General features: G+C 43.8%; 1 protein-coding gene across 3 annotated transcripts; it reads left to right on the forward strand.

Annotated features, from left to right (window-relative positions):
• Positions 1 to 2,363: 2,363 nt before the first annotated feature.
• LOC121434617 (metalloreductase STEAP2) lies at positions 2,364 to 26,837 on the forward strand. Of its 3 annotated transcripts, none has more exons than XM_041633530.1 (5): positions 2,364 to 2,499; positions 15,064 to 15,585; positions 18,832 to 19,359; positions 20,633 to 20,797; positions 23,254 to 26,837. In XM_041633530.1, the coding sequence occupies exons 2-5, from the start codon at positions 15,097 to 15,099 to the stop codon at positions 23,539 to 23,541; spliced, it is 1,470 nt and encodes a 489-aa protein (XP_041489464.1). In that variant the 5' UTR covers positions 2,364 to 2,499; positions 15,064 to 15,096; the 3' UTR covers positions 23,542 to 26,837. The 3 variants fall into 3 exon arrangements, with proteins under 3 accessions (XP_041489464.1, XP_041489463.1, XP_041489465.1); XM_041633529.1 differs by lacking the exon at positions 2,364 to 2,499 and adding an exon at positions 2,802 to 2,918; XM_041633531.1 differs by lacking the exon at positions 2,364 to 2,499 and adding an exon at positions 3,057 to 3,153.
• The last annotated feature ends 67 nt before the right edge of the window (positions 26,838 to 26,904 follow it).

Raw genomic sequence — 26,904 nt, forward strand, 5'->3', positions numbered from 1 at the left:
AGATGCGCGTTTGTATTGTTTAATTGCTTTAAAAACATTTCCTATTCTGTCTTTGTCTTAGTCAACATTCCATTGCTGTGAGGAGACACCATGACCACGACTCTTATCAAGGGAAGCATCTAGTTGGGGGTTGCCTACAGTTCAGAGGTCCAGTCCATTATCAGCATGGTGGGAAGCATGGCGGCATGGGGGCAGACATGGTGCTGGAGAAGGGTCTGAGAACACCTGGCAGGTTGCAGGAATAGAGGGACTGGCTTGGGCTTTTGAGACCTCACAGCCCACCCACAATGACACACTTCCTCCAACAAGGCCTCACCTCCTAATAATGCTGTTCCCTGGTGATCCAACATTCAAAACCGTGAACCTATGGGGGTTCATTCCTACTCAAACCACCACAGTCTTCAAACAAAATCTATTCCATGAAGGTCATACAGCACACTCACATATATCTGAAAGTACATAAATATGCATTCACTAATACATTTTAGGTAATATCATTAACTAAATATAACAGCTATTTTATTTATTGAATTTAATTTCAAAAAAAGAATTTCATACCAAGGTCATTCTATCGATATGCATTGTTCACAAAGTCTCTGTACTGTCAAAAAACAGTGTTTACTGAGAATGGGCCAAGTGTGAATGTCATTAGTGTAGAGCCTTTAGCTCACTGATGTGTATGACGGCTCTCTAGAGTGAAGAGCCTCCCTGTTATCCACCCCAAAGTCTTCTGTTTTCATCTGCTTCACACTTACCTCTCACACGGAAAGGACTTGTGCACATTTTATTTGCACCTATTTAATAATTGATCTCCCCCCACCAATGGACACTTTGGAAGACTCGCGGTCACTCTGTCATTCACGCTGTTCAAGAGTTCCGGCGGTCCAGCGTTCATGGCAGGAACTCAGCAAGCGTGGTCTTAGTGAATGAGTTGCCGGAGAGCTCCAGGTGCTTAAGGTTTCCTTAGGCACTGTCATTTCAAAGTTACTCAATTGTCTACTAACTTCAAAGCAGAAATTATGTTAACACCTCCAGGCCACTAGAGAGCCATTTAATGAATCATTGCTGTACTTCAGTGGAATAAATTACTTCAGGGAACTGAGGATATTTCTCAGAGACTGCTCATGACCTGGAAAAGGCTTGCGAAACTGGCTTTCTATACTTCGAAACTGTAAGCAGAAAGCACTGGTGACAAATGACCACCGGCTCATGAAGTGGACCAGAAGGTGCGGTGCTCTGAGCCGCAATGGCCATCTTTGGGGCGTGTTTGGCAACACGGCATTTCCCACCCACGGAGGATGTTTGCTTATTTTAATAGTTCAAGTACAAAAAAAACAGATATTCCTTCTGAAAACTGTACACTGTTGACTCATTATTTTTTTGGGGAGGCAAATGATCTCACATATTACTTCATTTTTTACATAAGCAGAGCCCATGTCTAAACACCTTTTAAAGATATTTTAAATGTGTAGTGTACTTGTGTTTTCTATAATAACTTATGGGTTTATGCTAGCTAGAAAAAAATCGTAATAACCTTTGCTAGATATTACATAATGATTTTGTTTAAGTGACAGAAAAGCTACATCTTCTCATCAAATGCCCAAGTCACGATTTTCCCCACTGGTACCCCGGAAGTGGTAGAAGTACACTAATGATGTTTTCATTATTTGACAGTGATTGAAGTGAAATAATAAACACTGACACAAAACATGAGGGGTTTTCCTCCTCGGTTACCAAAATGGAAAGTATTTTACCAGCTGTCAATGCGTCCACGTGGACCCTGACACTTCGCTATCCACTGACTTTAAACCTTCACCCTATTTGGGGGTGGGGAAGAGATGCTTGCCATAAGGATCAAACAAAGGATGTTTCCCAAAAGGCTCTTGCAGAGGTTTATCTATGTGTGGCTTTCAAAGGGGAAAGTACAGTGCCCCGGGATCGATCCAAGACCCTCTTCTGGTTTTGCTCTGTTTTGCCTAGTTAATAAACCACCAAGAAAGATAATTTTTAAACCTAATTTGCTGAAATGAGATTTACTAATGTCTGGGGGGGGGGAAGCACCAATTTGAGAAATTTTGATAAATTGATTAAAAAAATAAAGGCTCCACTTTTCACCGAAAGGGTAAAGGATACCTAGCTACCTGGTAATCCAAAAGAAAGGAGGAAATTACAGAAAGTCAGAACCCAAGGTGCCCTTACACAGCCCAGCGAACCCTGGATGCTCCAAGGCCACTGCGGAGTCTGGAGGTCGGCAGCTCTCCGCAGGCACGCAGGTCTCCTGACTCGCGGCTTTCAACCTTCCAGTCCCCACAAGGCTCGCTCGCTAGCTCGCCCCGGCGACAGTGAAGGTCGGGGTCTGCAGTCTAAGCCCTGCAGTCGACCGCTGTGAACGGCCTCCTGTCCCGGGGAGTTTGAAAATGCGGTTCCTGAAAGGGCATTTCTGATCGTTCTCTTCCAAGGACACAATCGAGCCCGAAGAAAAAGCGCAGTTTCTTCGAGGTTTGTATGGAACAGAGTAGCTCTGGAGAAAGGGGGTGGGAAGGGAGGGGGGCACTCTGCAAAGCCAAGTCCCCAGCAGCGTGGCGAGCGTCTCGGAGGCAGTGGGGTGTAAATGCGGGCTGGGTTCACCAAGGGCTGCTTGCACGGGGGTCTCGGCGAGAGCGCGCGCAGACGTGGGGACGGCGGCCGGGGATGGTCCCCGGCCCTCCCTGCGCCCCGCGCCCCCTGCGCGTCACCGTCCCCCTCCCGCCCCCGCCTCTGCGCTCCTCCCCCTGCTCCTCCTCCCCGGCGCGGTCCGGCTTGGGGGGCGGGAGATCGGCGGGCGGGAGGAGCGCTCCGTAGGCCCGGGAGCTCGGCCGGCCCTGGGCGCGTGGGAGCCGTGGCGCGGCGCTGCGAGGCCCGAAGAGGAGGGCGCGGAGGTGAGCGGGCTGGGGGACAGCCCGAGGCTGGCGGATCGTCCGGGGTCGCCGTGTAGCCGCATCCTTCCTCCGGGACACGGCGGGCGCCGAGCTGGCCAGGTGGGAGGTGGGAGGGGTGCGGAAGGGCGCCCGTGACACCCATTCCGCCCCCTTCTCCTCGCGGTCCTCCCGGAGCCCCGGGGGAGTCCTCAGGTCAGGCCCAGCAGAAAGGAGGCCAGGAGAGACCTTGTCCCAGGTAGGATGTGCCCGAAAGGGGAAGGACCCGCAGGTTACTTTTACCAGTCAGTTTGGGTAGATGCGGCGCTTTTCACGGTTAGGAAGCGCTGCTTGGCAAACAGGTAAATAAAGCCAGCAGTGGCTTTGCTTATTGCTCACTAGTGTAATCGCGGTGTGTTCAGGCCATTTTGTGTTAGAAGTAATTGGTCTGTTCTTTTAGTGTCCTTAATTATCTCTGCGTCCCGTGTTCACTCTCAGCTAAAACTTGTTGAAAATTATGCCCTAAAAATCTTGTTCTTAAAATAACATAGGGAGATAAAGAGATTTTTTTTTTTGGACGGAGGTTTCCATTTATTATCGCCACGATCCCGTGGACAGGATTGGTGCCAGTTTTATATGCTGTCAGATAATTTTCTTTTCTTTCTTTCTTTCTTTTTTTTTTTAATAGAAAAACTTTTTCTGTGCCACGTTTAATTATCGCTCCATCACTGTAGGTGAAATAGATTCAGACTCCTGTCCCACCTCACCCTCATGACTTGATTAGCCTCTAGTTCCAGGTAACTGCCCCACCGCTTACAAGCTTCTGTCTCCAATCTACCACCCCACCCCTTCGATCTCTTTGGTATTTCTTTATTTAGTTGATCATTTTTCTTTCTTTGGCACCTTACTTCTCTTCACACTCAAGACAACCCATTTGGAGGGGAAAATGAGCATCCTGAGTATTCAGCCACATCCGCGCAGCTCCAGACAGCCTGGAGTGAGGTAGTGGTGGCAGCTGCAGCTTCTGCCTCCTAGCTAGTCCTTCAGATGGGGAGAGAAAGGAGACAGTTTCAGCAGTGATACGGTTAGCTAACTATGAAAGATGAAAATGAGAAGCTTTGTCTAAATTACTTTCATTGTGCCGGTCCCATGGAAAATGTACTTCTACTGAATGAGCCTAATTGTGTTTTAATACTGGAAACACAACACAGATGAAGGCAGAATTTTAAAATGTTCATAAATGATATAGGAAAATGAGAATAAAGATACACCAAAAGCTGCAAAGGCGAGGCCTGTGAGAAAAGGGGCAGGCTGATATCAGGAAGTACAGTTACTCCCTGCTCAGCTTATTCCCATGATTCCGAGGTAGGCAAGACACTGGCAGCCTTGACACAGACACATCCCTTAATCTTGGGGCCCACAGATCTTGACTCCCAGAAAAGAGAGGTCTGACCTCCAAAGAGAGGTCTGAGGCTTGTTACGTTTTCTTTGGCCTTGGCGTTTACAAAAATGCATTTAGTAACCAAGAATATTTATTGCATACGTAGTCAGTATGTGCCAGGCAGTGTGGTGGCAGGATGGATGTGTGCCTGTGTGTGTGTGTGTGTGTGTGTGTGTGTGTGTGTGTGTGTGTAGTAAGCCAATGGTAGAAAAGCAAAATAAACAATTGTTTAACTCCCTGGGAACTTAACAAGGGTTGAAAGAGGATGGGGGTGGGCCGGAGTGAATTGTTCCTGTGAGGAGAAGGTTCCCAGTATGGAAAAGTGATTCAGTCTTCTCTACTTCTAGAAAAGGGTTCTGGTGCTGGGCAGTAGGAAATAAGGGTCACACAGGCAGAGGCTGTCACATCTGGGGCCATAGGTCACACAGTCAGGTGGCTGCGGCTCTAAGTTTAAGGGGCCACTGATGTTTTAAGGAAGAGAAGCATTTATGATAGTTTATGTCTTAAGATGACCTTAGCTCTTGGGTGGAGAATGGTTGGGTAAAGGATGCAGATAAAGATGAAGATAGGCTGACCATTTAGAAAGTGTTTACATTGGTGACGCGTGCTTAGAGTGCCAGATCCTGAGGCAGGAGGATCTCTTGAGCCCAGGAGTTTGAGATGGGGCGGTGGGGGAGGGGGAGTCATACATATCTGCAGTGAGAAAGGATAAACAGCTGGACTAGTTGGTATGCCAGTGTCGGTGGAGAAAGCGCACGGAATATCTTAAAGGGGCTGTGCTTGGTGGCTCCTGCATTTGCTCTCAGCAGTGGCAGGCAGACCTCTGTGAGGCAAGGCCTGCCTGGTCTGCATAGCAGGTTCCAGGCCAGCCAGGGCAATACTGTGAGAGCAAGAAGTGTGTTGACGAACAAGAGTTTACATCAAGGATGAAGGAAAGCAAAGAATAAAGATTGACCCCCAGAGTTCTCATCTGAACAACTGGTGGGAAATGGTACCAACTCAGTGAGGTGAAGGAGCTGAGAGTAGCAGAAGCAGGTCTATTGCAGGAAAAGAGCTGACCTTTGAACCTCTTAAGTTTGAGATATCATGAGAAAGGCCATACCTATATACCCTTAGGAGGCAAAAAGGATGGTCTCCAGGGCAGTGTGGGGTAGACTGGCCTTTGAAGAGTGAAGGTGACCATCAAGAGTGTATGGTAGGCCGGGCGGTGGTGGCGCACGCCTTTAATCCCAGCACTCGGGAGGCAGAGGCAGGTGGATCTCTGTGAGTTCGAGGCCAGCCTGGTCTGCAAGAGCTAGTTCCAGGACAGGCTCCAAAGTTACAGAGAAACCCTGTCTCACAAAAAGCCCCCAAAAAATGTATGATAGGGTCAATAAACTTGGTTATTTGAGTTTTCTTTAGTATTCTGTGCCAAGCTGAGTGAAGATACAGATAAAATGGGTAGCTGGGTTTATCGTAAGTTTTTACCAAGTGTATATGGGGAATAGTAAGAGTGGAGGAGATTTTCAAGGGAATAACTCAATATACACAGTGAAGTCTAGACAGGATTTTGAGCCAGGAACTAGTAGATGGAGAATGAAATAGAATTCAAGGTCTTTAACAAAAGTTATTTTACAATAAACATAACAGTGTGAACATTTAAGTTGAGGTTCTTAGAAAGGCACTGGAATATCAGAAATATGAGAAATATCGAAAAGTGAGTGACAGGTGGAGGCAGAGAGTCATTGCTTTTTATGAGTAGCTCAAAAAGACAAGAGACCCTGAGCAGGGTCTCCAGGCAGGCCAGTGCAAGGCGGTGGTGATGTGTGCCTTCGCTGCAGGACCACGGTAGCACACGCCTTTGATTCCAGCTCTCAGTGGCAGGCAAATCTCTTGAGTTTGAGGACAGCCTGGTCTACAGTGAGTGAGTTCCAGAACAGACACCGCTCAACAGGGAACCCTGTCTCCAAAAACAAAAGCAAAACAACAGCACCACAGAAAGGTTTATCTCCTGGGATAGTGAGGTCTTGAGAGGATTGGCAGCTACTGTGGACAAAGAACAGCATCTCCAGGAAGAGCGGAAATCTAGAAGTTAGTGGAGGGCAGGGATGTTAGGGAGAGGTTGCTAGGAGTTGCCAGTCGTCCTAAAGGGGTGGCGTGTTTGCAGGATGAGTTAAGGAGGCTCGGATATGAGCTTGTGAAGAATACAGTACCCCCATCATGTTTCTGGAGGATTTCATTTTCTTGATAGCAATTATCAGATTGTGAAAATCACAAGCTATCTAAGGATAGCTTTTTCAGAATTTCAGTCATACAATAATTAATGTCCTAGACATTTTCATGCGGAATAAATTAGGCCCTGTTTTTCAAAATTAACTTAGCACAACTGCTACCATTTTGCTGGAGGAACGTCAAGGAATCCTAAACTGAGAATCCTTAGGGGCTGTCTTAGTCACTGTTCCATTGCTGTGAAGAGACACCATGACCAATCTGACTCTTACAAAAGAAAGTTGGGGGTGCAGGAGGGAGGGCCCGCTTGTTCATCCCAGCTGCCTGGCTAGCTTAGCCCCGAAATAACCACACAAAAACTGTAGTAATTAAAACACCGCTTGGCCCATTAGCTCTAACTTCTTATTGGCTAAGTCTTATACCTTAATTTAACTCATTTCTATTAATCTCTGTGTGGCAGTGGCTTACCGGCTAAGTTTCAGGAGCATGTCTTACTCTGGTGGCGGATCCATGGCGTCTTTCTGACTCTGCTTTCTTCCACCCAGAATTCAGTTCCATCTTCCCCACCTACCTAAATTCTGCACTATCAACAGGCCAGGGGCAGTTTCTTTATTAACCAATGAAAGCAACACAAAGATAGAAAGACCTCCTTCACCATGGGGGCTTGCTTACAGTTTCAGAGGTTTGTCCATTCTTACGTTATCTTTAACATGACAGGACACAGGCAGACATGGTATTGGAGAATTACCTGAGAATTATGTACCTTGTTCTTGAGGCAGAGAGAGGCTGGGTCTGGCAAGGGCTTTTGAAACTTCACTCATCCCACCCCACCCCACCCCGACTCCACCACCCCCACATACACACTTCCTCCAACAAGGCCACACTGATATGAGTCTATTCTTATTCAAAGTACCACAAGGGCTTTGAGCTTACTGTTATTGCATTGCCTTACTGTTTAATACTCCCTTAAGTATTACATGCATAGGCCACATTAAATACCCATATGGAACCTGAGATCTCAAGGAGCCTGCATGCTACTTGAAATTCTTTGAACTGGAACTCCTGTAGTTGGTATTAAATATAAGGTAATGATGTAACATTTTATGTTGCTTCAAGACTTACAAAGAGAAAGTTTAACATTGGGAAAGATCGTGGGAACCAGGTACAATTGCTTCCCATTTAACAAATATAATAGAGACAGACTGAGAATCAAGATGGATCCAGAAGCCTACACCAGTCCATTTACCTCCACAGCACAAAATTAAAACTTGCTATACATGGAATAATTTTATCAAGTACTTAATCTATATTACCTTCAAGTAAATTAAATAAAAATTTAGGGAAGATCAAGAATCTTTTAGCTGAAGTGCCTCTTGGGCCAGCATCATGGACATCACCCAAGAGCTTAAGAAAGACAGAAACCAGAGTCGCCCAGACTTGGACACTCTCGGAATCTGCTTCAGCACAATCACTGTCCCTGTGCTCATATGTGCACTCAAGTTTGCCAGGCTCTCCACTCATGACTGGGTTTGCTCAGACAAGGGCCCATGGAGTCCGGAGAACCGAGGGAAAAGTGCTCCCTCCTCCTGGGAGGGTAGGAAGAGTTAATACCAACAGAACACTTGGGATTTTGAGTGTTATGAAACAGGAACTCAGTGTCCTCTGTGGTGTGATGACACATTGTAAGGCATAACATTGCTCTTCCCAGAAAGTGAAGGAAGAGATTACAAATTAGCAAGTGGGGTTTCTGATGCTGAGGGGAACGGGCTGCATGCATAGTCTTCACCTTTTCTTATTAAGGGCAGCTGTTCTCTGGGTGGCCCTTTTTCACTGTTGGAAACAACATGAAAATAGACACAAATAAGAATCAGCCAAACTGGCTGTCTCTGAACAGCAAAGGAAGTATTAGCTTGAATCCTGACCTTTTAGAGGTACTTTTGATCCTGGAAACCTATTATTCACAACTAATGATCTCCTATAAAATTTCTGATGCCCAGGCTCAACCCTCAGCCAATTAAGTAAACATCAGGATTGTTATATAATAACAAATGACAAGGTCTTTTAAATCTCCCCAGTCATTCAGTGGAGCGAGAACTGAAAACAACTGTCTTGAGATCCTTGGGAGAAGAGGCAGTTATGGGATTAGTTCTGCCTTCCCACCCACTAGTGGGACCCCCACATTGTACAACACAGATGAGACATAGAGAGAGACGGAGGGAGGGAGGGAGGGAAGTAAGAGGATAGTGGATGGATGGGTGTATTGACCTGCCAGTGGCTTTTCCAGACTTTGAAGGATGCAGGATTTTTTTTTTTAAAGGGAGTTTGTAATTAGAGGGGTGATGCTAGCTTTTGATAAAAATGGGCACACAATATACATTGACCCAAAGCTGTTAACTTGTATAAATTAAAATGAAGCCATTCTTTGTGTAAATCACACCTCAGTCAAGGTATATTTTTAAGTTCTGTGTACGCTTCAGTATTCACAATTTCATTGATTGGAAAAACCAGGAAACCAGTGCCTGTTTCATGTCTTTGCAAAGTCAGCGTCTGGTTGGCTGCTTGGGGCCTGATGAGTCGGTATGTGGAACTTTGGTGTTGTGTTGATTCCTAACCTGACAGCACCCGCCAGGAACACCTGTCGTTCATAGTTGAGGAAACATTAGGGAGATGTTTTAACTTACTGAAGAGGATCTCAGGGTTGAAGAGATGCTGAGACGGCGAAGTGCTTGATGAGGACCTGCGACCCAACCCAGCACCACATAGAAAGCTGGTACTGCTAGCGCTAGGGGGGCTGAGGCAGGAGGATGGAGCTGAGAGACCCTATCTTAAAAAATAAAGTGGACATTGATTGAAATAGTCACCCGGCATTGACCTTTAACCTCCACATGCACAGGCACATGCACATGCATCTCCCCACAGGTGCCCACACACGCACATATACACCTAAAACCTTTGAAGAAAAAAAATGTTTTAGCTAAATTTATGGAATTAGATTTAACCAGAAATCCTTTTTTGTTGGAAATGTCCCTCAAATTAACTAAACTGTTTCATGAACCTGTTCCATTCCTAGAGCCAGGCTGGCCTTGAACTCACGGTTCAGCCGTGGGAGACTTCGATCCTTTTTTTATTTTGGAGGCAGAGTCTTATTGTGTGGTCCTAATTGGCCTGGAACTCCCTGTGTAGAGCAGACTGGCCTGGAATTCACAGGGATGAGCCTGCATCTGCCTTCTAAGTTTGGGGTTTAAAGTTGTCTGCCAGGTCCAGCACTTTATCTTCCTGACTCCACCCACCACGTCCTACAGTTGCTATTGTGTGCACTGTGCCCAGCTTTTGTCCTAGTAATTGCAATTCCGTGAACTTAAAACTTCGTTTGAGTGGCTCAGTATCTAGAAATGTCATGAGATCACATCTACATCCAGTTAGTTATTGAATACATATTGAATCTAAGTTGTTGAACACATATTGGACCGTGGGAATTTGAAACCTCTTTGGAACACCACTGCATTGGGAAATCGCTCGCCTGCTTCAAGAGGAGCCACAGCCTTGACTTTGGGGTTTTCTGTCCATTTCTGAAAATGTTCAAAATCCCTATGTGAAACAAAATCCCTTTTATACCCATAGAAATATGTTATGGCCCAAGAGTAAGAAGTTGGGTTCTTCTTGTTTGTTTAAATGTCAAGAGAATTTAGGACTGTCTTTGCAATGGTTAAAGTCATCATGGAGTTAGAGAAAATTGGTTTGGGATATCTGACATTCCATTACTGGAATGTGCTCCTGCCTTTTGAGGATGACTAAGCAGATAACTGAGGGTGTGGCCTGGGGCTGACCCCAGGGTACCTTCCCTCTGGGGAAAGGCATTTTCTCCTAACAGTGAAAATGGGGCATTCCTATGTGGAGCCTCCTACTGGCTATGAAAATTATGGCCCTTGGAAGCTTGGTAGTTTTACAAACCAATAAAATAAGGAATAGAGAAAGGGATTGTACAAGATTGCCAATACAGACAGACAGCTGTTAGCATTACCCTTCCCTGAAAAAAGATCATTTGATACACAAAAATAGGAAAGATATACTCCACAACGTGACGGATGGTTCTTAAAGTGGAATAACTGAAAATCGCCTTGCTTCCTCTATGGATTTTTGTTGGTATTCAGGAGTCACAGCAGGTAAGGCCGAGAAAGCCAGATTCCCTTTGAGGCATTCCTACTTTTTTTTTTTTTTTTTGTTTTTTTTTTTTTTGATTTTTTTTCGAGACAGGGTTTCTCCGTAGCTTTTGGTTCCTGTCCTGGAACTAGCTCTTGTAGACCAGGCTGGCCTCGAACTCACAGAGATCCGCCTGCCTCTGCCTCCCGAGAGCTGGGATTAAAGGCGTGCGCCACCACCGCCCGGCTGCATTCCTACTTTTAGACTGCATTTATGGGAGGCTCTCTTAAGAATGATGCAGAAGTTATATGTGAATTAGGGAGTAGTTTGTAAATACAAATTTATTATCTTTCACACATAGAACATGGGGAACTGGAGAGACGGTTCAGTGATTATCGGCACTGGCTGTTCTTCCAGAGGTCCCCAGGTTTAATTCCTGGCACCCACATGGTAGCTTCCAACTGGCTATAACTGTAGTTCATGCCCTCTTCTGGTATGCAGACATACACACAGACAAAACAGCTATACACATAAAATAATAAATAAGTCTTAAAACAAAACAGAGAGAGAGGAGAGAAAGCGTGAGAGAGTGTGTGTGTGTTGAAGTAAGGGAACGAGTACATGCTGACTGTCTAGGGGATGCTCTGTCTATACAATTTAGTTTTTTATTCTAAGCGATGAATTTTTTATTATACTTTTTATTATCAGTACATCCCGTCTCCGCCTAATGAGCCTGGATTCTGAGTGTGTGCACTGTGTCTTCCCTGGCTTTCTATCTCTTATGTAGAGCACACACAGGGGACCCGGATACGTTCGTGTTGGGTCACCGCAGGGCAGATGTGTCTTGAGTCTGTAAATGCATCACTCCTTGTCGGCTGAGATGTGTGCTGCGGAGCTTACAGATGAATATGGAGATGTCATTAATAACCTATGTTTTCACTCCGGAGACACCAAGGAAACGATCCAGAATACTAGATGAATTACAGATGAGTCAAGTTTCTGCCCTGCCGTCTGAACGCCACATATATGCATTGCTTGTGCCAGATGGCCTACTCTTAGGTCTGAAATGGGGGACTCCCGTGGGATAGGAACACACTCTTCGGCCCTTTCTTTTTGCCCCCCTCTAAAAGGAAGACATATCGTCAAGGTGGTTACAGATTCCCTAGAAGGCACATGGCCCCTCACCTGAAGTTTACCAAACGTTACTTAGAGAACATTCATGTTTCATTTTACGGTGTTAATAAATTCAGATCATTTGTTATGAGATAGCCCAAACTAAGATAATCATTAAAGTTACTATTGCTTTTAGAAACACACAGATGACCTTTGGAGATGGAAACCAATTGCTGGTTTCCCTGTAGGTTTACTCTGCAGCCTCAGAAAGAGCAGAAGTTAGAAGATTTGTTGTTGTTGTTTAAGACTGTTCTCTTTATGGAGCCCAGGCTCTCTCATAGAGCTCCCTCTGCCTACAGAGTGCTGGGATGAAAAGGCCTGTGGGGGGTTAGAAGACTTCTATTTGAATTCTTGCTGGCAAATTGCTTAGTTCTTTGAGCTTATGCTTCATTTAGATGCAGGTAGAATATGTTCTCTCTCCACCTGAGGGTTTAACAAAATAATATTATGCATGAGAATACTCTGTGAAACAGCACACAAAAGTGTGGTATATGGTTTCAACAATTAACATTTTGTATCTTGGATCCATGAGAGGTCTCTCTTGGGCTGGCAAGATGGCGTTGTGCGTAAAAGTGTTTGCTGTGCAAATCCGATGATCGGTGTTCGATCCCCTGAGCCCTGGTAAAGATAAAACTGTCCACCAGGTTGTCCCCTGACCTCCATTGGTACAGACACGCATCTGTACCAATGCACACACACACACACACACACACACACACACCTTAATCCTATAGGTTAATTTTATTCCTAGTCACACCACACTGTTAGGGTCCAGTTAGAACTTGTCATCGGGAGCACTATGCGAATAAGGTCCAAACATGTTAACACAAGGGTTGCCCATTAGTAGATACAAAATTTGTGGTTTAATGAAAGGCCACCGGTGACATTTTTAGGCTCTCAGGTATTTATATACTTCTTCACACCCTGATTTAGAGAGGTCTGAACTTGTATTAAAAACAGCAGATATGTGATTAATTTCTTTGTGTTTTATTTTTAATTTGAAAGGGCCTTAACATCATGATTATTAGGTTGGAAGGTTTTGCAGTTCTTACGTGGGGGCTGCTGTAGTGTATGTTGAATAGCTGGGGTTGATGGGAATCCCTGGCTCTCCGAGTAAGACTTTTCATCCTTAGGTAATGTGTATATGGGGGAGGGGGAGATACGTTGGTAATTTCGCCCTTGATTTAGAAGTGGACTGAGTACTGGTTTCACAGCCTATGGTTCCTTTAACTTCTGATTCCTTGGGTCTTCTGGAAATGTGAGGATGGCTTTGCAGTACGTGGTTGCCTAGGATGGTCTGAGAACATAATTACCATTCCTGACTTAAAAGGCGTGAGATGAGACGTGTAATAGATGTAAAGACGGGGAATTTTCCCCTCTCACCTAGGTTAGACGTTAAAATCAGTAAGTAATGCTGGAGAGCAGAGAAATAGCCAAAGAATGTCACAAATACGAACATGACTGCTCCACTCTGTCCCCATAGCCGGTTCTCAGCTAGCAGCAGCAGCTGCTGAAACACCCAGCCTTTTAAATACCCCTCACATCCACCCAATGGCACATGCCTTCCTCGGCATTCTAATCCTGGCTTTCCGTGTTCTCAGGCAACGCTGGACAAATTGATGGCATCTATTTCTGTCTCCTCTGCACATAGGCATTATAATAGCCCCCCTTCATCAGGGCAGTTGTATGGATTTGATTAACATGTAAAATATCAAGCAGAGCTGGAACCTGTACTATTTAAGAATTAAGCAATATTAATATCAGTGTTGTTCTTCTAAAATTTAGTTTATGGATCTATTCAGGGTCATTGGGCATGATCTATTATTGCTAGGAGAGTTGAGTTTTCCTATCTCCAAACATTTTATTTAGTAAAAAACGAAAACTGGAAAAAAAAAAGTCCACGTTTCGAAACATTCCACTCGGGCCTGTAAAGTCCATTAACTTGTGCAGTGATCTGTATTTGCTGTTAATGTGAATGAGATGGCACGGTGGGGGCAGATGGGGTAGCATTTTTCCTTCGGAGCCAGCAGCAACCCTGATGCATGGCTTGTGCGTCAGTGATGCAGACATCAGACACAGATGTGACCTGTGCGAGTGAACGAGTTGTTACAAGTAGAAACTTCAGTCACTTCAATAAAAAATAACCTGACAGCCCCATACCCCGGGGAGGGTAACTGCATCATAGTCTCCTGAGCCAGTGACTGGGAGAGAAAAGGAGAAGACACATACTATGTATTTGAGCCCATAAACACAACTAAACCCTTTTACATAGGGAAGCGTTGTTAAGGCATATGGGGCAAATGATAAGATGTCTGTGGTATTTAATTATTCCTTTGGCAGGTTTTTGTTTGGTTTTTCTCTTTTTTTTTCTTATTTTTTTTTTTTTTAATTTAAGACAGGGTCTCGCTATATAGCCCTGGTTGGCCTTGGAACTCACCACATAGACCAGGCTGGCCCCATATAGATCCATCTGTCTCTTCCTCCTGAATGCTGGGATTAAGACGTGTGCCACCATGCCTGGCTCTTCAATAGGATTTGATGCCTGTTTTTCAGCATAGTTCAAGTGATGGTATTAATTTTACTGTGGCTTTTGTATTTTAGTTGCCTTTAAAAAGCTGTAGTTTATCGGGTATACCAGATGGTTCATAGACCCGAACCCCCCCCCCCCCAAATGACTGTGCATTTTGGTTGTATAGCATAGAAATTTGTTTTATGGATTTTTTTAAAAAGTTATCTCTTGGTATCAAGGTTCTTTCCTTTGCTTCTGGTGTCATTTCTGATTTGCCACCTGGTATGTCCAGCTCCTGCTCGCTAGAACTGTTTCTGACAAACATGCTAAGTGAAAGTCCTCCTTCGCTGGAAGCCTTGCTACACATGGGTGGCCCGTAGCCCAGCAGCATCCACACCAGTGTTTGGGAAATGCAGACTCACGCAAACCTTCCTTCAAACTGGCTGAGTGAGAATCCACACTTAAGGTTCCCGGGTTATCTGTGTGAACTCGCGAAGCCTCGCCTAGCTAATCACCTCTGTGTTCATTTCTCTATTTAGAGATCTCTTGCTTCCAAATTGTGCTTGCTGTGTTCTGGGTTATATAGCATGTCAAAATATTTTGCCTTTAGAGATGCAGAACATAATTACAATGTCTAGAGGTGTTTTAGTGTTTGTCAGTAGGCTGAATTGGTGAACATTTTCTTTTCTCTCCTCTAGGACATTTCTGGAGAGCTTAGAAGCGTTTCCACCATGGAATCCATCTCTATGATGGGAAGCCCCAAGAGCCTGGAGACTTTTTTGCCTAACGGCATAAATGGTATCAAAGATGCCAGGAAGGTCACTGTGGGCGTGATAGGAAGTGGGGATTTTGCCAAGTCTCTGACCATTCGGCTTATTAGGTGTGGCTACCACGTGGTCATAGGAAGCAGAAATCCGAAGTTTGCGTCTGAATTTTTTCCTCATGTGGTGGATGTCACCCACCATGAAGACGCTTTAACAAAAACAAATATAATATTTGTGGCCATCCATAGAGAACATTACACCTCCTTGTGGGACCTGAGACACCTGCTTGTGGGCAAAATCCTGATTGACGTCAGCAACAACATGAGGGTAAATCAGTACCCAGAGTCCAACGCCGAGTACCTGGCTTCACTCTTCCCGGACTCACTGATTGTCAAAGGATTTAATGTCATCTCAGCTTGGGCTCTTCAGTTAGGGCCCAAGGATGCCAGCCGCCAGGTATGTGTGGCCTTGAATTACCAAGTTCAAAGGCATCTGAGGGTTGTGGGAAAAGGACCTTTTTGTTTTCACTCCTAGAGACAATTATGGGGTTGGAGAGATGGCTCAGCAGTTTAGAGAAGGTGCTGTTCTTGCAGAGGACAGGAGTTTGGATCTCAGCACCCACACTGGGTAGCTCACAACTCCCTGTAGCTCCAACTCCAGGCCTCTGAGGGCAACTACCCTCGTGTGCACAAACACACACAACAGATCTTTTAAAAAGATAGTCAAGTCCATTTCTTATTTGGTGAATGCTTGATCATTTTATTCTATGGGTTAGAGCCATGAACTCTATATTGGGTACCTGCTACTACTATGACACGAGTGCCTGGACTTAAGTGAGAAAGATTTACTTTGCTCACAGTTTCAGAGGACTCAGTCCATCGTGCTGGGGAAGAATGATGGAGCAGAGCTGTTCATGCAGTAGAGGGCAGAACGCAAAGAAAGGGTGACGCCACCAGCCTGTTGGCTCCCTCCTTTCTCCTTTTGTTCATCCTGGCCCCCAGCCCATGGGATGGTTGACCCACCCTTCAGGGTGAGTCTTTTCCTCCCTGGTTAACCCTCACTGCATCCAGAAGTGCGCATCGCCTTCCCTTAGTGATTTCAGGTTCAAACACGTTGACAAGACTGGCCGTTACAGTAACTGCCCACTTCAAGTCTGTCTGTCTGTCTGTCTGTCTCCCTCCCTCCCTCTTTCCCTCCTTCCCTCCCTCCCTCCTCTCTTCCTCCCTCTCCCTCCCTACCTCCCTCTTCCTTCCCCCCTTCTTGCTTTCAGTTTTTTGAGACAGTCTCATAGTTTGGTTCACTCTGGCCTCCACCTTGTGGGGCTTTCCCAAAGACGGAGATTTACAGTCATAAGCCACCACACCCTACTCAAGTATTTAAAGCAGTACACGCTTTCCCCATCCCTCTGTGTTATAGATCAGATCAGGGACCTGATCGTGGACCCCACTCCCGCTTCTAGAAACAGTTTTTCCTTTCTTTTTAAGGAACATATCCTGTAAAATTGGCAAATTTGAGCCAGGGCCTCTGAGACAAAGTTGACATAATCCCTTGCTCATATTCATGATCATTTTAATTTTTAATGGAAAAACCCTCATGGAACAGTGATTAAATTCAAATTCAGAATGAGCTACAAGCTCCATCATGACAAGAGCCAGATAATTGGTACTTCATCATGGCTGGATGACGAGCAGTCATCAGTTTTGAATGCTTCAGTTATAGCTCTAGAGTTATTATAATATCTTATCATTTATAGCCTTTTCTCAAATAAAAAAAGGTCATTATAATGTTATTATTTATAGACTTTTCTCCATGTAGGAAAAAAGGTTTTTTCCACCATTTCACACCTGCAATAAATTAGTAAGTTTTTCTTATTTCTTTGCTATAAAAGAGCTCCCATTTTTGGAAATCCATATTTGTTTACCAGCACCGAGTTTATCATTAGTTCATAAAGCTGGCTACCGTCAGCTGAGAGTCAAAGCCTGAAAGCTGGGCTCCGTATTGACTCCTTCGTGTAAATAGGTTTAGCAGGCAAACACTTCCATATGGCCTCATTCAGAGCCTGTGCACAGATGTCTTCAGGGTATATCTGGAAACTTGTTTTCCTCAAACTACACCAGAGACTTTGTATCAATATTTTTCTAGCTCGGAGTGAGATGATCTTCCTGTTCATAGTAGTAGCTCACTCCAGCACTGAACTTGCAGCAACAGAAACTTGTTGAATTTTTTACTATATCACAGTATCAGAGGGGTTTCAAAGCCTCCTCACCTTTACCTAGGACATCATTAGAGTTCCTGTAGAGATGACGGCCTCCTCACCCTACCTACGACATCATTAGAGTTCCTCCTATAGAGATGACGGCCTCCTCACCCTACCTATGACATCATTAGAGTTCCTGTAGAGATGATGGCCTCCTCACCCTACCTACGACATCATTAGAGTTCCTATAGAGATGACGGCCTCCTCACCCTACCTACGACATCATTAGAGTTCCTATAGAGATGACGGCCTCCTCACCCTACCTACGACATCATTAGAGTTCCTGTAGAGATGACGGCCTCCTCACCCTACCTGTGATATCATTAGAGTTCCTATAGAGATGAAGGCCTCCTCACCATACCTACAACATCATTAGAGTTCCTCCTATAGAGATGACGGCCTCCTCACCCTACCTACGACATCATTAGAGTTCCTATAGAGATGACGGCCTCCTCACCCTACCTACGACATCATTAGAGTTCCTGTAGAGATGATGGCCTCCTCACCCTACCTGTGATATCATTAGAGTTCCTATAGAGATGACGGCCTCCTCACCCTACCTACGACGTCATTAGAGTTCCTCCTATAGAGATGATGTGTTTATTCTTAGAAAATGGCAGGCTCTTGATGTTTAAGGCAGTAGCCTGACCGAATCATCGTTTTACTTGCGAAGAATTATTAAAACAAGGAAAAAGTTTTATATGCTCATCGATAAAACAGTGTACCTGGAATTATTCAAGTGTTTACAGATACTCAATGAATTGACCTCTCAACCTAAAGGTTGATGTTATAAGGAGTCCGGCATCACGACACAATTTGTACCTTTTACTTGAGAAGGCCACCCCTGGAGCCCGTGCCCGTCTGCACACTGGCTGGATCACTGTGAAGGGCAGTGCTTTCCGTTGCTCTCTGAGGCAGAATCTCTACATTCCCAGAACTAAAAGGTGCCCACAGAAGCAAGGAGATCCGGCCTCACACTTAGAAAGCTGGGTTGGGAGGAGATGGCCACAGAGTCCTCTGGGGGAGGGGTATTCCTTTTCAGCTGCTGCTGACCCACGTGCCCCAGAAAGCAGACCTTCTCCAGCAGCCTCCCTCTCGTGAGAACCTCTCTGCGCCTTCCGGGTTGCAGCTAGGTTCTCTGCACTTTTTCATCGTGGGGTAAATACTTTTGTGCTTTTATGGCACTGTTCTAAGTCTGTCTTTTAAGATACTAATATATCTAACCGTAATGTGGTACTTTTGATTGATTAATTCATTGTTAAGATACTGTTTTAAAACAATACCTATGGTAGTATTTGTCTGTTTAATAACTTACAGGTAATCCCCTTTTCTCATCCTCGTTCTCTGGCATCGTTAGCAGCTATTAAAGAAGGCACCACAGATAGAGGACAGTTTGCGACTTCTACAAACAGCGGCGGTAACAAGCCTTTTGGGTTTTCTTGCAGGTCTATATATGCAGCAACAACATCCAGGCTCGACAACAGGTTATTGAACTTGCCCGTCAGTTGAATTTTATTCCTGTTGACCTGGGATCCTTATCATCAGCCAAGGAGATTGAAAATTTACCCCTGCGACTGTTTACTCTCTGGAGGGGACCAGTGGTCGTAGCCATAAGCCTGGCCACATTTTTCTTCCTTTATTCCTTTGTCAGAGATGTGATACATCCGTATGCCCGGAACCAGCAGAGTGACTTTTACAAGATTCCTATTGAGATTGTGAACAAAACCTTGCCTATAGTCGCCATTACTTTGCTGTCCCTGGTGTACCTGGCGGGCCTCCTGGCAGCTATGTATCAGCTTTACTACGGCACCAAGTACCGCAGATTCCCACCGTGGCTGGATACCTGGCTGCAGTGCAGGAAGCAGCTGGGACTGCTGGGCTTTTTCTTTGCTGTTGTCCATGTGGCCTACAGCCTCTGCTTGCCGATGAGAAGGTCAGAAAGATACTTGTTTCTCAACATGGCTTATCAGCAGGTACTGCACATGCTTGTTACTCCTCTGGCTCTAGCGGCCTACCTTAGGAACTGTAAAATCTGAGTTAAGACAGTGTCAATTTATATGTACTTAACGGCATTTTTCTCTGGGGATATTTAGGGAGCAGAAGTACTGTTTTTATTTTTACCCGCATCTGCTGCTCTTCTGGATAGCCGATATTGGAGAGGAGTATGTTTTGTGGGGGTTGTTTTGTTTGAGACAGGGTCTCAGTATGTAGCCCTCACTGGCCTGGAACTTGCCATATAAACCAGGCTGGTCTTGAACTCACGGAGACCTGCATGCCTCTGCCTCTTGAGTGCTAGGATTAAAGGAATGAGCCACCACACTCAGTGGCCAGGAATTTAGCTAGAGCTTTTTCAGCATAGAAGCTCAGCGATGTTGGTGGGAGTAGCTTTTTTTTTTTAAATATGACTATGCCTTGTTAACTGAAACTGGACAGAGTTGAGATGGTAATAAGAATGTGCTTTTTCTCCACCATAGATACACACTTAAATCAAATCTTCAGTGGAAGGAGTCCAACTCTTAACTTATGCCCTAATTGTATTCTCTATAGGTAAATAGATAATACTAAAAGTATTTACTCTGCAAATTGCCAGAAATTCACAGTTAAGTCAGACTTGATTAATATGCATTAGCAACATACGGGTTAGGGTTTGGAGAAAAATACTGCAAATGGAAGAAGCAGTTGGGAGTTGGGAAGGTCTGTTAGTGAGTCGTTCAAGTGGACCGAGTTCAGCTCCACACAACTTATCCTGAAGCAATTTTGGTTTCCAGAAGAGAAGGGTTAAGAAGACAGAGGCATTGAAGGTAGTGTAGAATCCCTAGTTAAATGCTGTAGAACATACCCCAAACATCAGCCACATGTATACAAACCTGAAAAAGCATCCTGGCATCTGACAACAAAGACTTCTTTTCTGTCACTTGAGAACCAGTCAGTTGGTGTTCCATGGCCTTGGACTCAGGGCCTCTGCAGTAGTGACACAGTTTGGACATGGCTTGTTCCCCTCTTTACATGCTGGAAGAGGTGGGAGGTCTTTGTCCTGTTTTGATTTAACATTCTCTCCCCTTTTCTCTACATCTGGGATGATACTATGAGCAGATTCTCCACAATGGTTCATTGTGCTGATTGAACACTATTAGTCTTAAACATAGTCAAAAGTGGCCTGGTTCTTTTTAGGCCAAGAGTAAGCGGTACGTAGAATCCGCTAATAGTCTGTGAAGTAAAGGAAACTCACATTTCTTTTCTTGTTAGGTTCATGCGAATATTGAAAATGCCTGGAATGAGGAAGAGGTTTGGCGAATTGAAATGTACATCTCCTTTGGTATCATGAGCCTGGGCTTACTGTCCCTCTTGGCAGTCACTTCAATCCCTTCAGTGAGCAATGCCTTAAACTGGAGGGAATTCAGTTTTATTCAGGTATGTGAGGTTTTGTTTGGTAACACGTCGGACAGCATAGAATTTCACTGTTAAGTTCAATGTTAAATTTGCTCCATCTAAAAAAAGTGCCTTTGAGGTCATAGCTGCTTATCCAGCTCAGGCAGCACACATGGCTGGAGGCCAGACTATATATCCTGGTTAGAAAGGGAAAGGCGTCATAGCAATGTCTGTTATGTTGTAGAATAAAGGGAGAGAAGTGGGTTTAGATCAAATTTAATGTTCAAAGTCAATTTACTTTGATTTATTTTTTAAAAAAGATTTACCTCAATGAGCGTTTTGCTCACGTGTTTTTATCTGGGTAACGTGTGCATGTCATGTTCACAAAGGTCAGAAGGTGTCAGATCTACTGGATCGGAAGGTTTGGACCAGTTGTGAGCCACCGTGTGGGTATTAAAAATCAAACGAGGTCCTCTGAGCCACCTCTCCAGTCCCGAAAAGTCAGTTTATTGTTAGTGAAATGAACTCACATGCACATACGTGATCACAAACGCAGTTAAACTAGATAATGATGCTAATGGGTTGTGACAGCCAGCTGCATCTGTGAGTCGTTAACGTTTTACTATGTCAGTCTTACATCAATGCCCAGGAAATCAAAGAACACTTGTGTTCTTTAAAAGGTTAAATGTTAGCCTCCATTAATATCTGTATAACATATTTACATATTTTAAATATATATAAAATTTGGCTTCTAGTGATATGGTCACAATCTGTACTTTTTGATCCAAATGGTATATAGCACAATATATACAATATATATATATAGTAGAGTCATTTGACCGTACTGTATTTTATTCCTTGCCTAGCGATGTGTTTGTCTGTTTTTTCCCAGAGGAGCAGGATTTCTCTATGTGGTATTGGCTGTCTTGGAACTTGCTCTGTAGACCAGGCTAGCCTGAAACTCAGAGAGATCTACCTGCCTCTACCTCCCAAGTGCTTGGTTGCTTGAGGAAATTTTTTTTCTTTTTCAGGGTTTTTGAAACAAGGTTTCTCAGTAGCTATGGAGCCAGTCCTGGAACTAGCTCTTGTAGACCAGGCTGACCTCGAACTCACAGAGATTTGCCTGTCTCTGCCTCCCGAGTGCTGGGATTAAAGGCATGTGCCACCATCACTCAGCATGAGGAAATTCTTAAAGAATATTTTTATATATTCTTTGAAAGAGCCAAGTTTTATACAATGTATTTTTCTTATATCTACTCCCTGCTACTTCCCTCCAGCTCACCCATTTTTCACAGTCATGCAAAAATCTTATTCAAATGAAGGACAATCCTTGTCCGAATTCATTTTCTCCCTTTGAAGAAAGGAGACCGGGCAGTTTCCTAACCCCTAGTTACACACCTGAAAGAAAAGAGAAGGCTTTCTGATGGGAGGTTCTGGCCAGACACCCATCATCACAAAGCTAGACCACGAGTTGCGAGCGTCTTGCCTTCTAGGGACCAACATTTTCCTAGTGAACTCAGATATTACATCGCTATACTGATGAACTGTTAGTTTTCTGTGCTGTAAACTAGTTGTCAAAGTAAGTAACCTTAAACGTAGTCACTGAGAGAAGTGAAAGTAATCTCTTAACCTATAAATGGCGGACTAAACTACTGTTTTTAGTCGTCAATTTATTGTGGTCAGTCCCCGCATGCTTGAATTGTTACTAGTCTTACCATATTTTCTTATTAACTACTATCCATGTAAGACCATTATATGCATTCTCAAAAGATCACTTTTTGGTATTTAATTATATTTGTGCACATACCTGTATGTACCTATACACACACTACCATGGTTTTATACACAGTAGTGGTGGATAACCCCCACCACTATTTTGATTATTTGTTTGTGGCAGAGTTTCGCTATATAGCCCAGGCTGGCCTCAGAATCACGACGTAGATCAGGCTGGCACTGAACTTGCAATTCTCTCTCCTTGTCCTCCCTCGTGCTGAGGTCGCAGCCATGCGCCACTGCGACAGCTGCAAAGCATTTGGACACCATGCACGTCTGCACCATTAGAGAAAAGCTAGACGTGCTGATCAGTGAGCCCAGCAGCAGAATCAGCCCTAAGTAAATAAACCAACATAAACAAAAATATAAATGGTACGGTTTATGGTTGAATAAATTTGGGATCAGAGTGATCTACGCAAAGGCATGATTTACATAGCCATTCAATATAACATTGCACAATATTAATGATATGCTTTTATTTTTAATGGCATAGGAATGCTTGTGTAAACTAGATTGACTAATGAGACTAGTCAGTGTGTGCACTGTGGTCTGATATGTGCAAGATTGGAGCACTGCAGATAAGTGCTTATGAAATTTGTGAAAACTGTCTTCAATTGCTTAATTTAAGTGATAGCAGGTCAGTCCCAAGATTAAACATAAACAGGGTGTCTGCATAGGTTGCTACGTGGAGAGTAATGTATCTCCTTTCCTTCCTCTGCCTCAAGTCTACACTCGGCTACGTTGCTCTGCTCATCAGTACTTTCCACGTGTTAATCTACGGATGGAAACGCGCTTTTGCCGAAGAGTACTACCGGTTTTACACACCGCCAAACTTCGTCCTGGCGCTTGTCTTACCCTCGGCTGTAATTGTGGGGAAGACGGTTTTACTCCTCCCGTGCATAAGCCGAAAGCTAAAAAGAATCAAAAAGGGCTGGGAAAAGAGCCAGTTTCTAGAAGAAGGCCTGGGAGGACCAGTTCCTCATCTGTCCCCAGAGAGGGTCACAGTGATGTGAGGAGAAGGGGGGCTCACTGACACCGTACCCACCTCTGCTCATGCCATCATGGACACCCCCTCCACGCTCCCTGTACGTGGACTGCCCCTCTGCTGCAGTAGGAAACCTGGCAAGCGAGGTGTCAGCTGAACGGGGATAGCATTTTCTCCAAGTTCATTTTTATAAGTGTCATATTTTGCCAACATGAAATTTTGTAGCCCACATGTATTGTTCCAATCTAGGAATGTTTTCTTTTCTGCAACCGTAACGGAATCATTATTTTAACTATATTGCACAATAAGGCAGAAATATTTGTAGCTGATCATATAGAACATTTGGAATACTTGGCAAACCAGCAGAATTTGAAACTTGCAATATTACTGAGTGAGTATGCTTTTTCCCTGAGGCTAAAGATTTTAATTATCACCCACTTTAAGAAGCAGAAATGCATAATTAGGTATTATTGAGGGACATACCATAATAGTATGTAGGGTGCACAGGCGCAGTCTTATACTTTCATCAGATGGAACTGGAACGATGCCATCAGTTATACGAAGCCGCGAGAGAATGTGAACACACACACATTAAACTGCAGGCATGGAGTGGATGCTGCTAACGCACAGCTCATGGGAGCTTTGTCCTCTTACGTTACAGAGCAGTGTTGTTTTCATAGCTGCGTCAATCAGGGAAGACTCAGTGACTTGGTTCTCAAGCCGTTGTTTCGAGTAGAGTTCCAGCCCCAGGAACTGCAGCACTGTCCTTCACTGCAGTGGGAGCCAGGTTTGCACATTGCACGTCCGTGCGTCTTTGCTACTTTGGTCTGTCACCACTCTTCTGAGTGGGGTTTTACTGGTGTTCACTGGGGGAATGTGGCATGGTTCTGAACATTTGTCTTGTCCCCTTTAGTATTTACAACAAATCTATGAAAGGGTTACGTTATCTTTGTTTTACATATGAGGAAACAGAAGGATAGAAAAGTTCAGTTTGCCTAAGGCCCCACGGTGTGTAGGTGGCGGAGGGAGCAGTCATGGCCAGGTAGTCACCCTGCAGAAGCCGTTGCTTTGTGAGACATCAGGATATACAACCCCTGCCCCATCTCCATGCACTGCATTCATGATGTCAAGCGAGATGTTTCCTTGCTTGTATAGCCATTGGCAGTCTTTAGAGTGTGTTGTGTGCATCAATCCTAGTTTTATTATTGCCTGGGAACCCACAATAGTGCAACACCTCCCTGTGCAGTGAAGGACTGTGCGGGGAGAGGATCCGGACAGTGTGGACGAACTGCTGAGCTCCTGCAGCTCTTCAGACGTTCCCATCAGACGGCCATGTCCTTTGCTCTTCCTGGGAAGCCTTCCGGCCTTCACTACCATTCGTTAGGAAGCAGTTTATGAGCATGCAGGACAACAGGACAAGTGCTAATTATAAATCCATTCCAGAGACTTAGAAGCTTATAGATTATTCATAAAATTTCTCAATACTAGTCTTCCATGTGTGAATTGCATTTTGTTCAAACTTTGGGATATACCACATTTTCTCCATTTGTTCCTTATGCATCATAGTACAAAGTTAGAAAAGAGATGTAATTGTGTATATTCTTCCTAAAATTGTACCATTTCCAAAGTTACCTACTGACCCGAATCCAACCATCAAAAATAAAATGACTTATTTTTGTGGGAACCTGTCTTTCCCTCCAGTGTTCTTCTATTCCCGCACTGTTAGTCTGGGAAATCAGCCACTAACTCTTCAATGATTCCTTGGTGAACTGTAATATTGAACACCCCATTTCATTATATTCATAATAATCATTAATTCTTAGTAGGAATTCAGTATAGCGATGGCTTTTTAACAGTAAATACCTACAAGCTGGGTGTGGTGGCGCACAACTTGAATCCCAGCTCTCAGGAGGGAAGCGCAGGTCAGCCTGGTCTAGAGTGAGTTCCAGGACAGCCAGAGCTCTACAGAGACTGTGTCTAAGTAGATATGATCATGCACATATACCGGTACTGTCATGAGCTGATGGAAGTAGCAATGTATTTTCAATCCTTGCTTACTTCTTAAACTTTACTCTAAGACAATTTAATGTGAAAATACAATGAAATAGTTCTAAAAGTTAGGTGATTAACTACATTGTTATATATGTTAGGTAGCCCATAATATAAAGTTACCGCTATTATCCATACATAGGACTTTTGGGAATATAAAATTACATAAAGGCTACAAATATATTTCGAATGACACTTTTTCTCGGAATGCTACAAACAATGGAATAATTTTAGTTCAAGAATAAGTGTAATCCTGTCATTACAATTCTAAATGTTTAAAGGCCTCTCTCACAAAACGTATCTGTTTATTGACTTTTGGTTGCTTAATTTACCTCTTCTGTAATTTTTCTTTTTATGAATTTCCCCTAAAGGCATTTTTCTGGCTTCAGAAGTAGACTGAATGTTGTGGTTGACAAAAGTGAGGAGGTGGCAGGAGATTACCATTTAAAGAGCAGGCCTAGTGAGGCATCTCGGTGGGTAGGGCGCCTGTAGGGAGCCTGATGACTGACTGCGACTGCCCCCCACTACGAATGTGGGGTCAGCACTGCTCCTACGCGCTGTCCTTTGACATGACATGCACACCCGTGTTCGCGTCTCCCTCGTGCTGCCTCTGTCTTTATTTTTCTCTCACACACACACAAAGTAAAGGAAATATAATTTCAAATTTTTAGGGGTGGAGGTTTTAAAGAGGAGCAAAGCTTTGTTTACTAACGTATGGTTTGAGAAGTGAGAAAATGATAGGGACGTAGAAAGCATAATCTGTCTTCATCCTTTGTGAAGACAGTCATAGCTTTTCCTGTGAGGAAGAATCTCATAACATGTATCATGCTGCTTAGCCTTCCTTCAGATTTCATGTCTCCTTTATTAGGAATATTTAAAACCACCTTTTAATAGAAATGTAATCGTATCAGCATCTTTTTTAAAAGAAAATATGCTGAGATTTAGCTCAGATAATCTACATGAGATTTTTGTTTACATTTTAAGACATTAAGCATGAATAAAATTATGATTATTTATCAGAAATAATTATTTTGTATAATACAGCAGGTGGCTGATGAGTTCATGCTAAACTACCTGATTATTTTCTTATAAATTAGCTTAACTTCAAATTGACTAAAGAATTTTACTTTCAAAATTAATTTGATAATGATAAAAATGTGTTCCTACTTACATTCAAATTATGAAAATTATTTTTTATTCACAAATAGATTCAACCTGATGTACATAGTGAGTTCCAGGGCAGTCAGAGCTATGTAAAGAGACCCTGTCTCAAAAATCCAATATACATACATATATATATATATGTACACATATATATACTTTTTTATTATTTATATCTTAT

This window comes from Microtus oregoni, unplaced genomic scaffold (assembly GCF_018167655.1).
Source record: "Microtus oregoni isolate MIOR12 unplaced genomic scaffold, Mior012 000044F_ref0000062, whole genome shotgun sequence".
Lineage (NCBI taxonomy): Eukaryota > Metazoa > Chordata > Mammalia > Rodentia > Cricetidae > Microtus > Microtus oregoni.

Coding starts and splice junctions, on each gene's coding strand:
- LOC121434617 (XM_041633530.1), top strand. CDS start 15,097: ATGGAATCCATCTCTATGATGGGAAGCCCCAAGAGCCTGGAGACTTTT. Junction 15,586..18,831: donor CCAAGGATGCCAGCCGCCAG/GTATGTGTGGCC, acceptor GTTTTCTTGCAG/GTCTATATATGCAGCAACAA. Junction 19,360..20,632: donor TCAACATGGCTTATCAGCAG/GTACTGCACATG, acceptor TTTTCTTGTTAG/GTTCATGCGAATATTGAAAA.